Source organism: Xenopus tropicalis, chromosome 7 (genome assembly GCF_000004195.4).
Source record: "Xenopus tropicalis strain Nigerian chromosome 7, UCB_Xtro_10.0, whole genome shotgun sequence".
NCBI lineage: Eukaryota > Metazoa > Chordata > Amphibia > Anura > Pipidae > Xenopus > Xenopus tropicalis.
In genome coordinates, this window is record NC_030683.2 from 44,051,779 (window position 1) to 44,068,066 (window position 16,288).

The 16,288-nt window shown below is 39.2% G+C and overlaps 1 protein-coding gene across 1 annotated transcript; it reads right to left on the minus strand.

The window, feature by feature from the left end:
* Positions 1-1,449: 1,449 nt before the first annotated feature.
* Positions 1,450-15,007, minus strand: elovl3 (ELOVL fatty acid elongase 3). The gene is made up of 4 exons (XM_002935763.5): positions 14,803-15,007; positions 10,431-10,562; positions 5,555-5,706; positions 1,450-2,072 (listed from the first exon to the last, which is right to left on the minus strand). The coding sequence occupies exons 1-4, from the start codon at positions 14,907-14,909 to the stop codon at positions 1,651-1,653; spliced, it is 813 nt and encodes a 270-aa protein (XP_002935809.1). The 5' UTR covers positions 14,910-15,007; the 3' UTR covers positions 1,450-1,650.
* Between the last annotated feature and the right edge of the window lie 1,281 nt (positions 15,008-16,288).

Sequence of the window (16,288 nt, forward strand, 5' to 3'; positions counted from 1 at the left end):
AGGATCTAGCCTCCAATACAGTATGCTTGTGTGACTTCAGTGTTGGCCAGTTACCCTGTGCTGTCTGAAATGGGCCTTATAATGCTGCCTTCCCTGTGTTTGGGGCATGATTTGAAATGGTGACTTCTTGGTTCAATTACATGACAGGAAATTCTTTTGTTTTCAGAAATACATTTACAAAAACACATAAATCAGTTGCTAAAATCCTGTCCTGGCTATACAATTTCTGTCCTGCACTTTACAGAACAAATCCATTTTCACTTTGCTTTTGTGAACTTTATCTGCGCCCATTTTTGATGGAGCAATAACATAAATGAGGTATTTTGCATCAGTCGAAAATGTTACTGAAATTGTTAAATTCACAGAAAAAGTTCCCTTTATATAAAAATATAGACGGTTTCAGTATTTTTTTCGCTTGCATTGTTAGCACCTCATTCTCTATTTTACAATGAAATAAATAACACATTAACACATACATCATACTTTTCCATCAACACAGTAATCTTAATATAGATGGTACTGTTGGCACCCCGTCATTATTCAGTCTAGGGAGCACATTTACTCCATGAACGTCCGAAAAGTGTCCGAATGCGTTTTTTTCGTAATGATCGGTATTTTGTGATTTTTTCGGAAATTGACGCAACTTTTTCGTAGCCGTTACAACTTTTTCGCAAAATGTTGCGACTTTCTCGTAGCGTTACGATTTGCGAGAATTGTTGCGAATTTTTCGTAGCCTTCGTGCCGAGTACGAAAGTTTCGGATTCATTCAAGCTTCAGTATCGTGACTTTCCTTGGGCCAGGTTGGAGCTACAGAGTGCCATTGAGTCCTATGGGAGGCTTTCCTTGGGCCAGGTTGGAGCTGCAGAGTGCCATTGAGCCCTATGGGAGACTTTCCTTGGGCCAGGTTGGAGCTGCAGAGTGCCATTGAGCCCTATGGGAGACTTTCCTTGGGCCAGGTTGGAGCTGCAGAGTGCCATTGAGTCCTATGGGAGACTTTCCTTGGGCCAGGTTGGAGCTGCAGAGTGCCATTGAGCCCTGTGGGAGACTTTCCTTGGGCCAGGTTGGAGCTGCAGAGAGCCATTGAGCCCTATGGGAGACTTTCCTTGGGCTGGGTTGGAGCTGCAGAGTGCCATTGAGCCCTATGGGAGACTTTCCTTGGGCCAGGTTGGAGCTGCAGAGAGCCATTGAGCCCTATGGGAGACTTTCCTTGGGCTGGGTTGGAGCTGCAGAGTGCCATTGAGCCCTATGGGAGACTTTCCTTGGGCCAGGTTGGAGCTGCAGAGTGCCATTGAGCCCTATGGGAGGCTTCCAAAATCATGCTAAGTCTGAAAGTTTTGCCCGCAGTTTACGAGCGCTCAATACGAAAAAGTGACGACAAGATACAAGCAAATCGTAATGGTTACGAAAAAGTCGCGACAATTTACGAAAAAGTCGTAGCGGCGACGAAAAAGTTGCAAAATGTTCGTTTTCCAATCGGAATGTTTCCCATTGGGATTCGTGGGTTAGTAAATCAGCCCCTAGGTGTTTTCTTTGCTTTCTAAACTAATATGCAATATGCGTATGTAGATACAGTCCTTGGTCACATTGTAGTTGGAAATGTACTATTATTGGCAATACTGCTCCAAAGAACAGGCCATGGATCTCACCAAATTAATCATTTTTGTTTTTTATGGGGTATTTCAGGTATGCTTTATAGAAGAAACTGCAGAAAAGTATGAAGTAACTGAAGTACATCAGACAGGACCAGAATATATTCTCTGTGGTACTCAAACAGCTTCCATCCTGCCTCCAGCTATATACGAGAGCATTTACCACGATTCCCATTACCATCTGTAAGATCTGGGTAAATGTGATGAACATGGCACAGGGTCGTGGAACACGAATCCCAGCTGCACGCAAAGTGTAGTAAGAGTACATGAAGGCATGCACTGTGTAATTCATTGTCATGAACCATCCACCTCCGGCAACTGTGTCCTTGTAGGTATACCAGGTATAAAGCAGCACTGTGATGTGGTGGTACCAATGGAGGAAGATGAGCTTTTGCTTCCGCAGGACAATAAACAAGGTGTCACCTAAAAAAGTCAATAAAGCAGTTAGTGAAGAGATTTTAAAGAAAGACTAATTGAAGTTCTGTTGAATAGTGTCATTATTATAACACAAATACACATTTGTAATATATTTTTCAGCAGGTAGTAGTAGGTTAGTAAATACAAGGATTATATATGATAAAATAAATTGTAAACTTTATCAAAGAAAACATAAATTAGCATTTAAGGATAAATGAATCTTTAATAAACTTGTTGTAACTGGTGACCCTAAATGGGGTTCACTGAGCTTAGAAATAACTAATCACATGGAGAACAGCAAAAAGGGAAACTGGTTTAAACTATTGTACAAACCCTTCAATGTAATAAAATATATGTAAATTATGCAACGGGATGTTGTGTGCTGAGTGTGCAACTATTACAACTTGATAGAAGTCTTTTGAAGAACCCAATGAACCCCTTCCCCTTCATTTTATCAATATTACAGCACCATTAGATATATATTCTATTGACATGATATGCTCGCAGGTGGCAGAACTGCTTACATCAGGTGCGTGACTGCGAGGGGGCAAAGGACAACATTAGCAGCCAGATACTATAGGTCCCATTACACAATAGTTCCAGAGTACCATTATGTAACATAGTCACCTGAATCATTTTACAACCAGTAGGCAATTTAATTTTCTTTTTCAGATATGAGATCAGTGTTAAATGTACTTTTACAGCCTATGCCTACTTGTCTATGGATAAATTAATGCCTAGCTAACATGTTTAATTCAGTTTCACATTTAAGTACAGCACATTCAGGGTTCTGTACTGGGTCCACTTTTGTTTAATTTGTTCATAAATGACTTAGGGGAGGGTATTATGAGTAATGTATCAGTGTTTGCAGATGACACAAAACTCTGCAGACCAGTCAATTCTATCCAGGATGTGACATCCCTGCAGCAGGATCTTGACCAACTGGCAATCTGGGCGGCTAAGTGGCAGATGAGATTTAATGTGGATAAATGTAAGGTCATGCACCTGGGATGTAAAAACATGCAAGCCCCGTATACCCTTAATGGGACTGCACTAGGCAAATCCATAATGGAGAAGGACCTTGGAGTCCTTGTAGATAATAAACTTGGCTGTAGCAAGCAATGCCAGGCAGCAGCTGCAAGGGCAAACAAGGTTTTGAGCTGTATTAAAAGGGGTATAGATTCACGGGAGGAGGGGGTTATTCTTCCCCTTTACAGAGCGCTGGTAAGGCCCCATCTAGAATATGCTGTTCAGTTTTGGTCTCCAGTGCTCAAACGGGACATTACTGAGTTAGAGAGGGTCCAGAGAAGGGCAACTAAGCTGGTAAAGGGTATGGAAAGTCTCAGTTATGAAGAAAGACTGGCCAAGTTGGGGCTGTTTACACTGGAGAAGAGGCGCTTAAGAGGTGACATGATAACTATGTATAAATATATAAAGGGATCATATAATAACCTTTCTAATGTTTTATTTACCAGTAGGTCCTTCCAACGGACACGAGGGCACCCACTCCGTTTAGAAGAAGGGAGGTTCCATTTAAACATTCGGAAAGGATTTTTTACAGTGAGAGCTGTGAAGTTCTGGAATTCCCTCCCCGAATCAGTAGTGCTGGCTGATACATTATATAGCTTTAAGAAGGGGCTGGATGGATTCTTAGCAAGTGAGGGAATACAGGGTTATGGGAGATAGCTCTTAGTACTAGTTGATCCAGGGACTGGTCCGATTGCCATCTTGGAGTCAGGAAGGAATTTTTTCCCCTCTGCGGCAAATTAGAGAGGCTTCAGATGGGGGTTTTTTGCCTTCCTCTGGATCAACTAGTAGTTAGGCAGGTTATATATAGGCATTATGGTTGAACTTGATGGACGTATGTCTTTTTTCAACCCAACTTACTATGTTACTACTATGTTACTATGTTACATTTCACATTTAGTAGCATGTAATATAGAAAACATACAATATGTTGCTACATTAAGGGAGGGGCAAACTGTGGAACCAAAAAAAAAAAGAAAAGAGGATAAAAGAGGGAAACAGGGTTTGATTTTAGTTGGTGTAAATAAGCAGTTATCCAAAACTATATATATACTTTATGAAATAATATTTTAATTCCGTTAGATTGCATTTTCCAAATTGAAGGCTGGGGATAAATTCACTAAAAGCAGATGCCATATTGCTGGGCACACCTATCTTATGCTATTCCTGTTCACCAGAAACCTTACTTGTTAAACTGGACTGATGACTCTTTTAACAAACAAACAAAAATGAACAGTGATAAAGGGGGGCAGAGAAACAGGACACAGGTTACCACCCACAGTGATGGATGGCGGATAAAAAGCACCCCTTTTGAAATTAGGCATAGTTACGCCCTGGAAAAACAGACAGGAATGCCAACTCTGAGAAACTGATTAAAGTGCATTGGTGGTCTAGAAGAACTGGTTGTTCTGCATTCCAAACCTCTCACCTCTTTTATGATTATTTCCTCCCTCGTGTTGATAACAAAATTATATAAAATATCTAACCAATTCTAACTTGGATCCAGAATGGCTTTACCCAGCTGCGCAGCATATACCAATATTCTTTTTATTGCTTTGTAGAGCCACAATGAGCAGAACTATTAAGATAAAAAAGCCATCCTACTACATGTAGTATATAATGTTTCTATCGACAGGAAGCAATGCTGACAAACATCAATCAAGCCCCAAGGTACCACCACCTCATCACTGCAAAAGATATACTTTATTTTATAAAGAATGTTTTAAAAACATTTTTACAGTCTAAACATAACCATTCAGTAATACTTGGCTTATTTTAACTTTCCAGACACTGGAAAAAACTCAGCTGTGTGATGATATAGATGGAACACCGGGATGCACTGTCAGTGTCAATCATTGTTTCCTGCTATGCTATTGGTTAGTTACAGAAGAACTCTTCTTATAGATTTAAATATGTTACTGTTACTAAGTTTTCTTGACTGTGGAGTCATGTAGCTATCCAAGCATCTTTTGCTATGCATGCCATTCATTGCTCTCCACCCACCTTTCTTTTGCAGAACAGGACTGTTGCTGTTAAGAATTTTTTTATTTGCACAAGCTGGAAAGACTGGTGGCATAATAATAAAGGTAAACAGATCCCATTGTTGGGGTAGTGGGGGAGCCAGTCAGGCCCAGACAGGGCTGCTGTTAGATGCCATAGACAGTGACTATTTTTTGGGCCTGCGGGAGAGGCCTGTTTTTATCTCTGTATACCTGAAAAGTTAGGGCTGTTATTGAACTGTAAAAATGTTGTATTGATTCCCCCAGCCCACACATTTAATCACGTGTATACAGTTGAGGGGGGGGGGAGTTGGGAGAATAGTTGCCATTTGAATCCTGGTGGTAAGGAAAATGACTCCCCTCGGGTAGACAGATACAATTCTCATGCTTCGAGTTTAGCGGTCCTGGCCCTTTAATATTTGTTAAACAAATAAAAAGAAATCTATAAAGTAATTTACTCACCGAGTTCTGGAACTTTACTTAGTACAAAGGCATAAGCCCAAAATTTGCTAACCGGCCCACTGTAAAAAGCTCGGTCACACACCGACTGCTTGAATCCGTTGGTAATAAGTATATTTCCCATGAACCAACCAGTTCGAACTGCACCAATGATACTGTAAAGATAAAAAAAGCATTAAGTATAGTGCAATGTGTAATGAAATGCAAAAACACTTTTGGAACTGTTGCAGACTTAAAGGCTACAATTGCAGTACCTTCCACTCAAATTGTACAGCATATTATCAAGGCATTACAGCATAATGAGAGCTGTAGCACAGCAACAATCAAGATGGATTCTTAAAGTAATACTGTACAAAATACATTTTTACAGTCCTACAGAGCAAGCAATCTAACATGTGTTCCTGCAATAGGAATCCTGCCAGCCCTGTTTTCACATCAGTTTCTTCTTGGTTTCCTACAGTCATTCTGAATACTAAAATGGCCTAAAAACACAATTCCATTTCTTTTGCAGTTTAGTTACAATGTAATATTGGCAAGCAAGCACAATGTTAGATAGCAATGGGGCTCATTTCTAAACACTGGACAAAATTGCATGGGGCCAGAACTCATAACAACCTCTCAGTGATGAGCTTTTCTTAACCAGCTGCAAATAGAGCAATGATACCAAGCATTTAATTGGTTGCCATGGGTAACTGCCCAGGTGCAATATTTGCCCAGTGTTTACAAATGACCCCCATGGAGGCTATTAGTGAAGGTAGGGAAGATTCACATTGGTGAATCCATTTGCATCGTTTATGCATCTGTAAAAATGTTTGGCATGCTTGCTTTGGAAAGCTATGGGGTCCACCCCAGAAAGAATTCTGTATCCTCAGTGTACACCCAGCTTCCTGTTCTTAGTTCAAGTGAATGGTACCAAAAGCTTTTAAAACAATACCCAGCACCAAACAGCCAAGCTTTACAATATCTGATGTCTGACACATGAGTAATACCCTCTCTATTTTTAATAGCAAGTGCAAGCATACTAGGGCCAATTGACAGTGGAGGATTGTTTTGCATGTGTTAGATGTTGGTGTATGTCAATGGCCAAATAGCTCAGCTGCATTTATATACAGTATGTGTGTCATGTGAATGACATCTTTATTTAAACACATTTACCCTGCTTTCCAAAGAATACTAAGGTTTAGCATGCTGTTGGGTAATGCTGTTAAATACTTGCATATTAATTCACTTGTACCACTTGCAGCCATCATGGGGTACATTTGGTACAACTGTATGGGGTTTTCTAAAGGCAGCTCTGGCAACCTGTTTTCTGCTTAGTGATTACCATTTCATTATTTTTGTGTTTGGCCGAACCAAAAATCCTTTGTGAAACACCAGCTCTGTGCATAATGCTAGCCTAAATACTAAATAAATCATAATTGATAACATTTATCAATATTTTGCTCTAAACAGCATTGTATTTATTCTCCAGTAAATTCTTGCTGTCTAAGAAGATTAATAAGCAATTAACCCCTAAGGCAATAGCTAACTGCACATTTTGCAGATATAGCCCATATGGTCTATATTGAAGAGATCTATAGTTAAATGGCAATTTTTTTTCTCGGTTGGCAAAATGCATTTAGTATTTATAGGGAAAGTAAGCTTACATAACTTTGCATTGTGGCTAAAGCTTCTCTTGTATTGTGATACTACCTCCAGACCAAGCCAAGAAGGCAAGGACTGTTTTTTACCCTTAGGTAACAATGTTCTGGGATACAGTCACTATCTAACACCTGTGCTATTGTTCTGGCAACATATATGGCACTGCAGGGCAAGACACATCAACTAAATTATTTACTTGAAATTCTACTCCTGGAAACTGCAAATAAGAACAAACAAACAGAAGGTTTCTGGAAACAGAAAAGTCTAGATTCTCCATGGATACAGCAAACTGCAGAATGCCTATTCCTCTAAGCACAAGTCACTTCTCAGATAACACATGGTCTTAGGGCTGGCATGCCATACAACTGTCTAAAACAAACTATGCATTTGTTTGTATCTATGTGAACCTTTTGCTTTATGTTGGTTTCTATACAGCTTATGCAAGACCATTTTGTCTTGCAACCTATTACACAAAATAGCCTTGTGTGTACAGTATAGCTAATGCCCCAATGTGTATTCCTAGCTGGTGCTGCCCAAGGCCTTTACAGAGGATAATGCCATGGCTTTTGCAAAATAAGCCATCAAAATATTTTTCTGTAACCATTTTAGAAACCTAGATGACTCCCATTTAGACTAGTGGAAGTCATTTAGCCACAGAATGCATTGTGCAAAGGGCTCATTGTGTTTTTCTCGTTTGTACCCTGTATCCTACCTTCATGAACTGCCACCATGCTGAGGTCATCCCGATGAATACAGTGCTTTCTGCTATTAGCAGTACTAAATTCACCCCTGTACTTCACCCCTGTTCCCATTCCCTAACTTGCATGTCATTCAGAGGTTGCACTCTACATCTCATACTGGATTTTTAGCCCTCCATGAGGTGTAAAGTGCTGCCATTTTCCCAGATATAAGTTTTCCATGCCTGAGCACTAAGGGTCTCTCACTCCTGCCCAGGAGTAGATGGCAATATAACAATAGAGTAGTTCCTGTCAACCTCTGGGATTTATTTCTATGAAAATATAACTTGGGGGATATTCCTAGAATATGCAAATTCAGAGTGTCACTTAGTTAATTGATTTGTTTGTTTATATTTTAGTATGTCTGAACATAGGCACATTGTTCTTTAAAACAAAATGGTGCTGCAAATGGCTGCAATTGAGATATCACTGCAAGCTGTTCATGGCAGTACAAGATAAATTAAATGGCCCAGGGTATATATATAGTATAAGTATATATCTGGTGTGAGGAATAGACCATAGATCTCCATTCCTAGCACCAAGGTCATGATGTAATACCCCATGATGTAACTATAGAAAAAAATAATACATCAATATTGTCTTCTGAATATTTAAGTTAAAACATTAGATAATTATAACAAAAACCATATGATGTCTCATAATGCATGATGCAACTTTATCTCATCAGTGGGGTGAAATCAATAAGGATGTGAAATAGCTTGATCATGCTGCTAATGAATATCACTAGTACTAACTGAAAATGTATTTGCAATAGGCTAACTTAAAGGAACAGTAACACCAAAAAAGGAAAGAGCTTTAAAGTAATAAAAATATAATGCACTGTTGCCCTGCACTGGTAAAACTGGTGTGTTTGCTACAGTAACACTACTATAATTTATATAATAAGCTGCTGTGTAGCCACGGGGGCAGCCATTCAAGCTGGAAAAAAGGAGAAAAGGCACAGGTTACATAGATGATAACAGATAAATTCTGTAGAATACAATAGTGTGTTACTGTAGCAAACACACCAGTTTTACCAGTGCAGGGCAACAGTGCATTATATTGTTATTACTTTAAAGCTCTTTCCTTTTTTGGTGTTACTGTTCCTTTAAGTTAGCCTATTGCAAATACATTTTCAGTTAGTACTAGTGATATAGAGAAAAGGCACAGGTTACATAGCAGATAACTAGTAGATAAGCCCCGTATAATGGGGGTTTATCTGTTATCTGCTAAGTAACCTGTGCCTTTTCTCCTTTGAATGGCTGCCCCCATGGCTACACAGCAGCTTACTTATATAAACTATAGTAGTCTTTCTGAGGCAAACACACCAGTTGTAGCAATGCAGGGCAGCAGTACATTATATTGTAATTATTTTTATACACTTTCATTTTTTGGTGTTACTGTTCCTTTAACATTAAGCATGGGCCACATGCATACAAAACAGTGCTGTTATTTCTGACCCATGTTCGCCCCAGCCACACATGTGGGGAAGGAATCCAGGAATAGGGATTGTGGAACATTAGCAGGGGAGCAGAGGTTCACGGGTCCATACCAGATCTCCCACAGTTATGCTCCCACATAGTTACACCACTACTCACAAATATACATGAAAGAGAAGACATATACTTATGCACGTTTTTTCCAAACTAACCCTGTTCACAGTTATCTGAATGTGATTCATATGTGAACTGTACACTAATCTTTATGGTACTGATATAGGAGGATTGTGTCATTCAATATATGGCTTGCTAAATATACTGAAGCGCAAGCAGATAATGCACCTGGAGCTGCACTCTCCTCCACCCTTGAAACAAGCCTGCCTTTCTCCCTGTGAATCAAGTAGTGGGTACATGGTGGAAAAATACAGGACAATGGGCCTAGGTCACAAAGCATGCCCAAGTTGGGCACAGGGCTGCCAGACCAGACCCTTACAGGTCTCTACACTAGATAACTGCCTTACATTTTGTCACTTTGGCTTTTTTTTTTTTGGAAATAGTGAAGAATCACTGCAATTTCAAAACAACTAGGCAGTGATATAAGCATTTTATACATTAAAGAATCTTGCCTGGCAGGTGCAAAGTGTTACAGTACCCTATGTTACTCAGAGCTGCAGAATGTTTAGCCTCATCTTAAAATGACTTGGACCATCACCCATCCCCCTAACCTACAACTGACTGTTCCAATTAACTTGCAAAATACTGTGCACACCACTCCCAAACATCTCAAACTCTCTCATAAACAGCGGATTGGCCTTTTCTCTGCATTTCTATGCAAAGGGAATCCTTTGTATGCCATTGGTACAGAGAGCAGAGTGAACTCTTACATTGCATTGCATTTAAGCTTAAAATAGATGTGAAATAAACTGAAAAATTAGGTTACAATTTCCCTCCGAGCTACAATAATTGTTTTAATTTCTGTTCCTTTTTTGCTTGTTTTCAAGTACAGATTGTGGCTGAATGGAATTGTGCAGACTTTAGTGGAGAGGCTTAGGAAAGACTTACCTGAATACAGCTAGTGTAAAGGACCAGAGAACTAAAGGTCTACGCAATTCAAACCTCCTTCTTTCTTTCATCATACGCTGACCTCCAAATATTAATGCAGCATACAGCAATGAGAAGAAGAAAGACTTGCTCCTGAGGAAGAAAATTTTTTGACTATTATTACTTGCACACAATCTATGTTGAGCTATAATAAGAAGGCACCTATCGCCATAAACCCATTAGCTAACAGAGCCTGCAATTCATATGGAAAAGTAAAATGGTATTTTTGCCAAAAAAAACCCTCGGCAGCCCATTGCCCCCAGACAGAACATACAGGCTCCTTGCAGATAGTGCTGCAAGTGGCTGAAAATGAGCCTAGGATGCCTTTATAATGATAAGGAAAACTAAAACCAGTGGTGGCACTGGCTCCCAGCTATGAAATTACTACTTGATTTTATTAGGTTTAACTCTCTCTCTCTGCACCTCTCTTTTTTGCTTCCCTTTGTGCTCTTGCACTAGCACCCATATCTTTAGCAAATGAACCCATTTAAGTAAAATGAAATGAGGAGAGGGTTGAGGAGCATATTACCCTTGTCTTCATATTTAATGTATATTTCTGTACATTACTCAATAGTATAGGATAGGAAGAACCCTTACTTAGCAGAGCGCACTTACACTACTACACATGTGGCAGATCACGAGTGGCAAACACATACAAAAATTACAATTGCAGAAATAAAGGAAATTTTAACTATCAAGCAATTCAAAAAGAGAACAGAGGAAAATTATCATTATCTCAGAAGTAAAAGTTAGACATCATTTCATAAAACAGAAAATAAACATTTGACCTTTATATCAGGAAATGGTTTAGCTTTATGATCATTGCTTTAGCTGTTTTTGGGTGTGTAAAGCACATTCAAGCGCCACAGGAATTCCAAGAATACATTTTTATTACCTTTGTTCCATAGCCTAAAGTCATTTTCTGCTTGTAAGTTCTCTAAGTTGCTTATATAAGCTTTCTTGGGCATTGCACTAATAGAATCATATTGGAATCTGCCACAGACATTAGTAACTATAAAGGAGGCCAAGCCCTGATTTTACTGAATCTCTGAGGGTTGATTTAACAATAGAGCACCATGTTCCTTCCACATTTTCGGTGGCTATGCACATAACAACTGTGTATGGTATCCAACCGATTGGTCCATGGCCAAAAGGACAGATACCACATAGGGACTATACACGGTATTGCCACCTTTTTATTGTTTCTTCATTCTATAATGCTAAAGTCTAAAGGTGGCCATACACGTAGCAATTCTGATCTTTCCTGCGAAAGATTGTTCTTTTCCCCTACTGACGTTCAGGGCTGAATCAGCAGATAAGGAGGTAGAAACAATAGGAATTCTACCTCCACCTGCAGATTCAGCCCTGAACACAGATTTTGTTCGGGCGCCATCAAAATCTTTTAACCCGGCCGATCGACGAGACAACCAATATCCACAGCCTTTGCAATATCGGTCATCTTGTCGATCCACCATACACGCACCGAATATCGTATGAAACAAGATTTTGTACAATATCATTGGTACATGTACGGCCAGCTTAATATACTATGATACTTTTTCTGGCCTCTGTGATTCTTGCTAGTACTGGGACTCATTTGTTTTACACTTGCACCTAGGTCTGGCATCTGGTCAGTATTGCACTGGCCTGGCCAGTAAAAATTATGCTTAATGCCAATATTATTAAATGGTGAAGAACTATAGGAAGGCAAGTTTTTTTTTCCAAAAAAAGGTGTCAACCCTATCTGTGCTTTGGAGGTTACCCTTGGCAACCATTCAAATATTTGTTTTCATTGTTTTACTTGAAGCTGACTAAAAATGCTAATTACTGATTGGTTGCTCTGGGTTACTGCCTATATACAAATTTGCCCAGTGTTGACTGTATGGTAGCAGTATTTGTTTCTTCGAGGGTGGAGGAGCTTCCGAAGGAATGCCTACAGAGAGAGAGTGACAGGGAGAAACAGGCAGATAGAGGAGTGGTCCTGTAAGGTGCCTGAGATTAAGGCATGTGGAAAGCAAATAGGGAACCTCTGTGGCAGGAAAGCGCGCTATTTTTATGTTGCAGAAGAAAAGATCAATGCATGCTATTTTCAAGGCATAGAAAACTCAAGAGAGTTCTTATTAGGGATACATAGTAGCCCCCAGTTCCCAGCATCAGCTGACAGTCTTTGGCTGCTGGCACAAACAAGATGGTCTAAACAGAAAAATGGGTCAGCTGTGCCCTCTCTCACTTTCAAATTGGCATTGTCAGATATATTTTCAATCTGGACAGACTAGCGTTACTTGCTCCTCTGCAGACAAAGCCATAACCATATGTACAGGGTAGCTTTGTTTGTTTTTTGTTATAAAACAGACAAACCTATTTTTAAATACAGTATATTCTACTTTTCCCCTCCATTCACACTTAATAATGTTACACAAAACTGACACAGACAGTGCCACTGCCATAATCACCCAGCACAGCTAATATCTTGAAAAATAAAATAGGAAGTACTTTAAAAGGTACTATATCACAATGCTTGGGTTTTATTGTCATGATAATTAGCTGGCAAATCAAAATTGGCTGTCATGAAGTTGGAGATTTGTTTGTAACAGGGTAAAGAGCAAGTAAATGCAAAGGTGCCTCCACCCACTGAAATACCTCGCACACCTTAGTATACACCTTAGTGCACACACCCAGGTCAGCTTTATTTAGCACAATGAAAACTGTAAAATAAAGTCAAAAAGACTGCAGCGCTATGGTACAGCTAATGTGCTCTCACTTAGCAACTCTATACAGCATGGTATGTTCTGTCTGAAATCCAACTGCCAACATTATTGTCAGACAACATCAACGGTGCATGCCATTGAACATGGGATGGTATTTGAAACAATGCTTTTAATTTGATACCCTATATATTAACTAAGTAATTCTGGTCTCATTAAATTGTGTATTTAAGTTTGTATTTCTGGCTTGGCTACTCTCTGCAAATCTACAGTTGTATGCCCTCCTTCATTTGTTATTTCAGTATTACAGACCCTATCAGTATACTACTGTGTCACAGACTATGAGTACTCTGAGAAAAGGGAAATAGCACCTTTTTATCAGTGTCCATAAAACAACTACACAGTGCAGCGTGACATATTATGGTTATTTGGCACAGAAAATGACTTGATATCTTATCCATATGATGATAATGTGAAATAGTGATTTGCAAGCCATATTAGTTGTGTTTATTACACAATAAAAGCCTTTAATTCAGCTAAAAAGATCTGGTTAATGCATTATTGGGGCTGACAAATATACTTCACTGCATAAATACATTTATTTTAAGCAATTGCATACAGGATAAATCATATTCTGTTGCTATAATATTTATGACACTGAGAAGGAAGTGATTTTTCCATTAATTATGTCAAAGGAGGAAACCTAGGTGTGGGAAATGAAATGGAAACAGGTGTGTGCTACATGTACTTCCATAATCTGGAAAATAACAAATCTACACATGCTCAATGGGCTGGAACTATACATGTGAATGTAAGAGTCCTAACAAAGGAATTCTATGATCTATGGAATCAGGCCAATAAATATGGACACTGACAAGCCCTGTGTTCACCTGTATTTTTGTTCATTTGTAATGAGAAATTGTGTCTGTTGAGCTGTGCTGAGCTTTGGAGGGTATATACAGCCAACTTGGTTGTCCCTTATATACTGCATGATGTCAGAGTGTTTGTAATCTCTTACATCTCTGTATAGTAGTTAAGGTTGAAAAAAGTCATATGTACATCAAGTTCAGCCTTTTTCCGAAGTAATTACTTGCTAACTTGTAACTGACCTATTACACCTTTGTAGTATCACTTATATAGTATTAGTCATGTTTTATCAGTATGCACAATAGAAAGCTACTGTAAAATGTCCATTTTTGAAGCTGTGTTTTTTTTTAAAAAAAAGCCTGAGAAAAGTTTTTTTTCTGTGAACATTTTAACGCTAGCATGTTTAAGAGAAAACTTGAAGGAGTCAAAAAAGAAAAACTTGGGAATGAAAATTGCAGGTTTTTAAACTTGAACTTAGATATATCTACAGTCTTGAATACTGAAATATGAGTATAGTGATGTCTGTAGCAGGCTTTAGTCAGGGGCCAAGAGCAATTCACCTAATTGAGGTAGTTCTAGGCAGATGCTAAAGCACAGATAAAGACACCCATGTATATTAAAAATATAATAATTCATAGAAATGTAATTTGTCATTTGTGTCAGGAAAGAGCAACTGGCAGACAAGAAACAATAAAACAGGCAGCACATAATGTGAACATGGAATATTCTATTCTGTTTATAGGCACATGTAAAGCACTCACCAGTTTTCTTGCATCCATTGGATGGCACCCTGATCATCAAAGCGTCGCTCAAAGTCATATTCCTGCAGGAGAACAACTGAAAGATTGTGCCCATCTAGTTCACCCATTGCAGCTCCAGGCAGAACAGAATCTCACAGCAGAGCCCACGTGCACCTTCCTAGTCCCTTCCCTGCTACCGGCTGAATGGCAGAGAAGTGGCAAAGAGAAGCTAGATCAACCTGTTTGACAGTTCTTGCCTCTAGACATCCCGCCCCCATACTTGCCCCACCTGTCTCGCCTGCACTGTTAGCATTTAAAGGCACAGGCAAATGTAATCTCTTCATGGGATACTAAATTACCAGTGATATAAATATGTTTGCTACAAGATCAATGGGAAATACAATGAAGAGAAAACAGAATGCCGTGTAATTATATCTGTTGCTGTTCTCTGTTTTGTCTGCGTTGGCTGGAGGAAAACTGACTTCTGCTACATCTACACTCTTTAAAGTAGAAGGAAAGATAAAATCACTAGGAAGGAAAGTTGTTGGCACCCCTCTGTGATTGTAACTGCTAATCTGCTAACCAAGCTGACCCTCCTCTTCTACAAAAAGTGCACCAGCCTTTACTTTTTGAGGAGCACCATGCCAGCAGGGTTCTATTGTACCAGGCATTGCCTGTTCCTATTAAAGCTGGGGGCACTGATAGTACAGAAATCACTGAAGAAGTTCTGTACAGTGCATATGCTTGACCAGGCCTACAACAAGATGATAACATGGTGCTCCTTAAAAAGTACCCCAGGCTGGTGCACTTTTTAAAAAGAGGAGCCGCAGCCTGGGTAGCATGTAAGCAACTTGAATCATCAAGGGTTTCATTACAACTTCATTACAAACTTTACCATACCTTCTACTTTAAAAAAGTAAAAGAAAAAGTAGGGTACAAATTAATGTAATAGAATCACTGGTGAGTGAATATCAGCTTGGCACCTCCAGTGATTTTGCCTTCCCTTCTCTTTTAAAATTCAATACAAGTATATAAAAACTGACAAACCTACTGGTCTGTACTGGTTTCATATAAATATACTATCCAATATACTGACATTTTCTTTTATTAGGAAATTTTTGGGGGGTGGGTTTCAACCCCTATAACATCTCTTTGAGAAATATGATACAGTACAGACTACACATGTGACCATTACATACAGTATTGCAGACAATAAAATTGCAGACAATAAATGGTTTCAAAGAATAATTCTCAGATATTGCACCATGTATTGTAATCAGAGAAACTTGACAACAAAATTTGTACATAGGAAATGAACTGAAATCATTCACACACCCAGGGTGTGTATTGAATCTCCTCACTTTATCCTGTGTATAAATCAGAGAGAAGTCAAGCTTTGGGCTGGTCCCCTAATAAGGCCCAAAGTAGCATGGGAGGCCCAGCCTAAAGCTCAGTTAGGTTGCTTATATTATGTCTTAAAAAGGCCTGAATCATGTGTAAGGTTTTT

Bases quoted from the DNA above. Each gene is read 5' to 3' on its own strand.
- elovl3 (XM_002935763.5), bottom strand. From the start codon at position 14,909: ATGGGTGAACTAGATGGGCACAATCTTTCAGTTGTTCTCCTGCAGGAA. The intron at 10,563-14,802 runs GTGAGTGCTTTA...TTTCTTCCTCAG, and splicing joins CAATGGATGCAAGAAAACTG to GAGCAAGTCTTTCTTCTTCT. The intron at 2,073-5,554 runs GTGAGTAAATTA...TGACTTTTTTAG, and splicing joins AAGTAAAGTTCCAGAACTCG to GTGACACCTTGTTTATTGTC.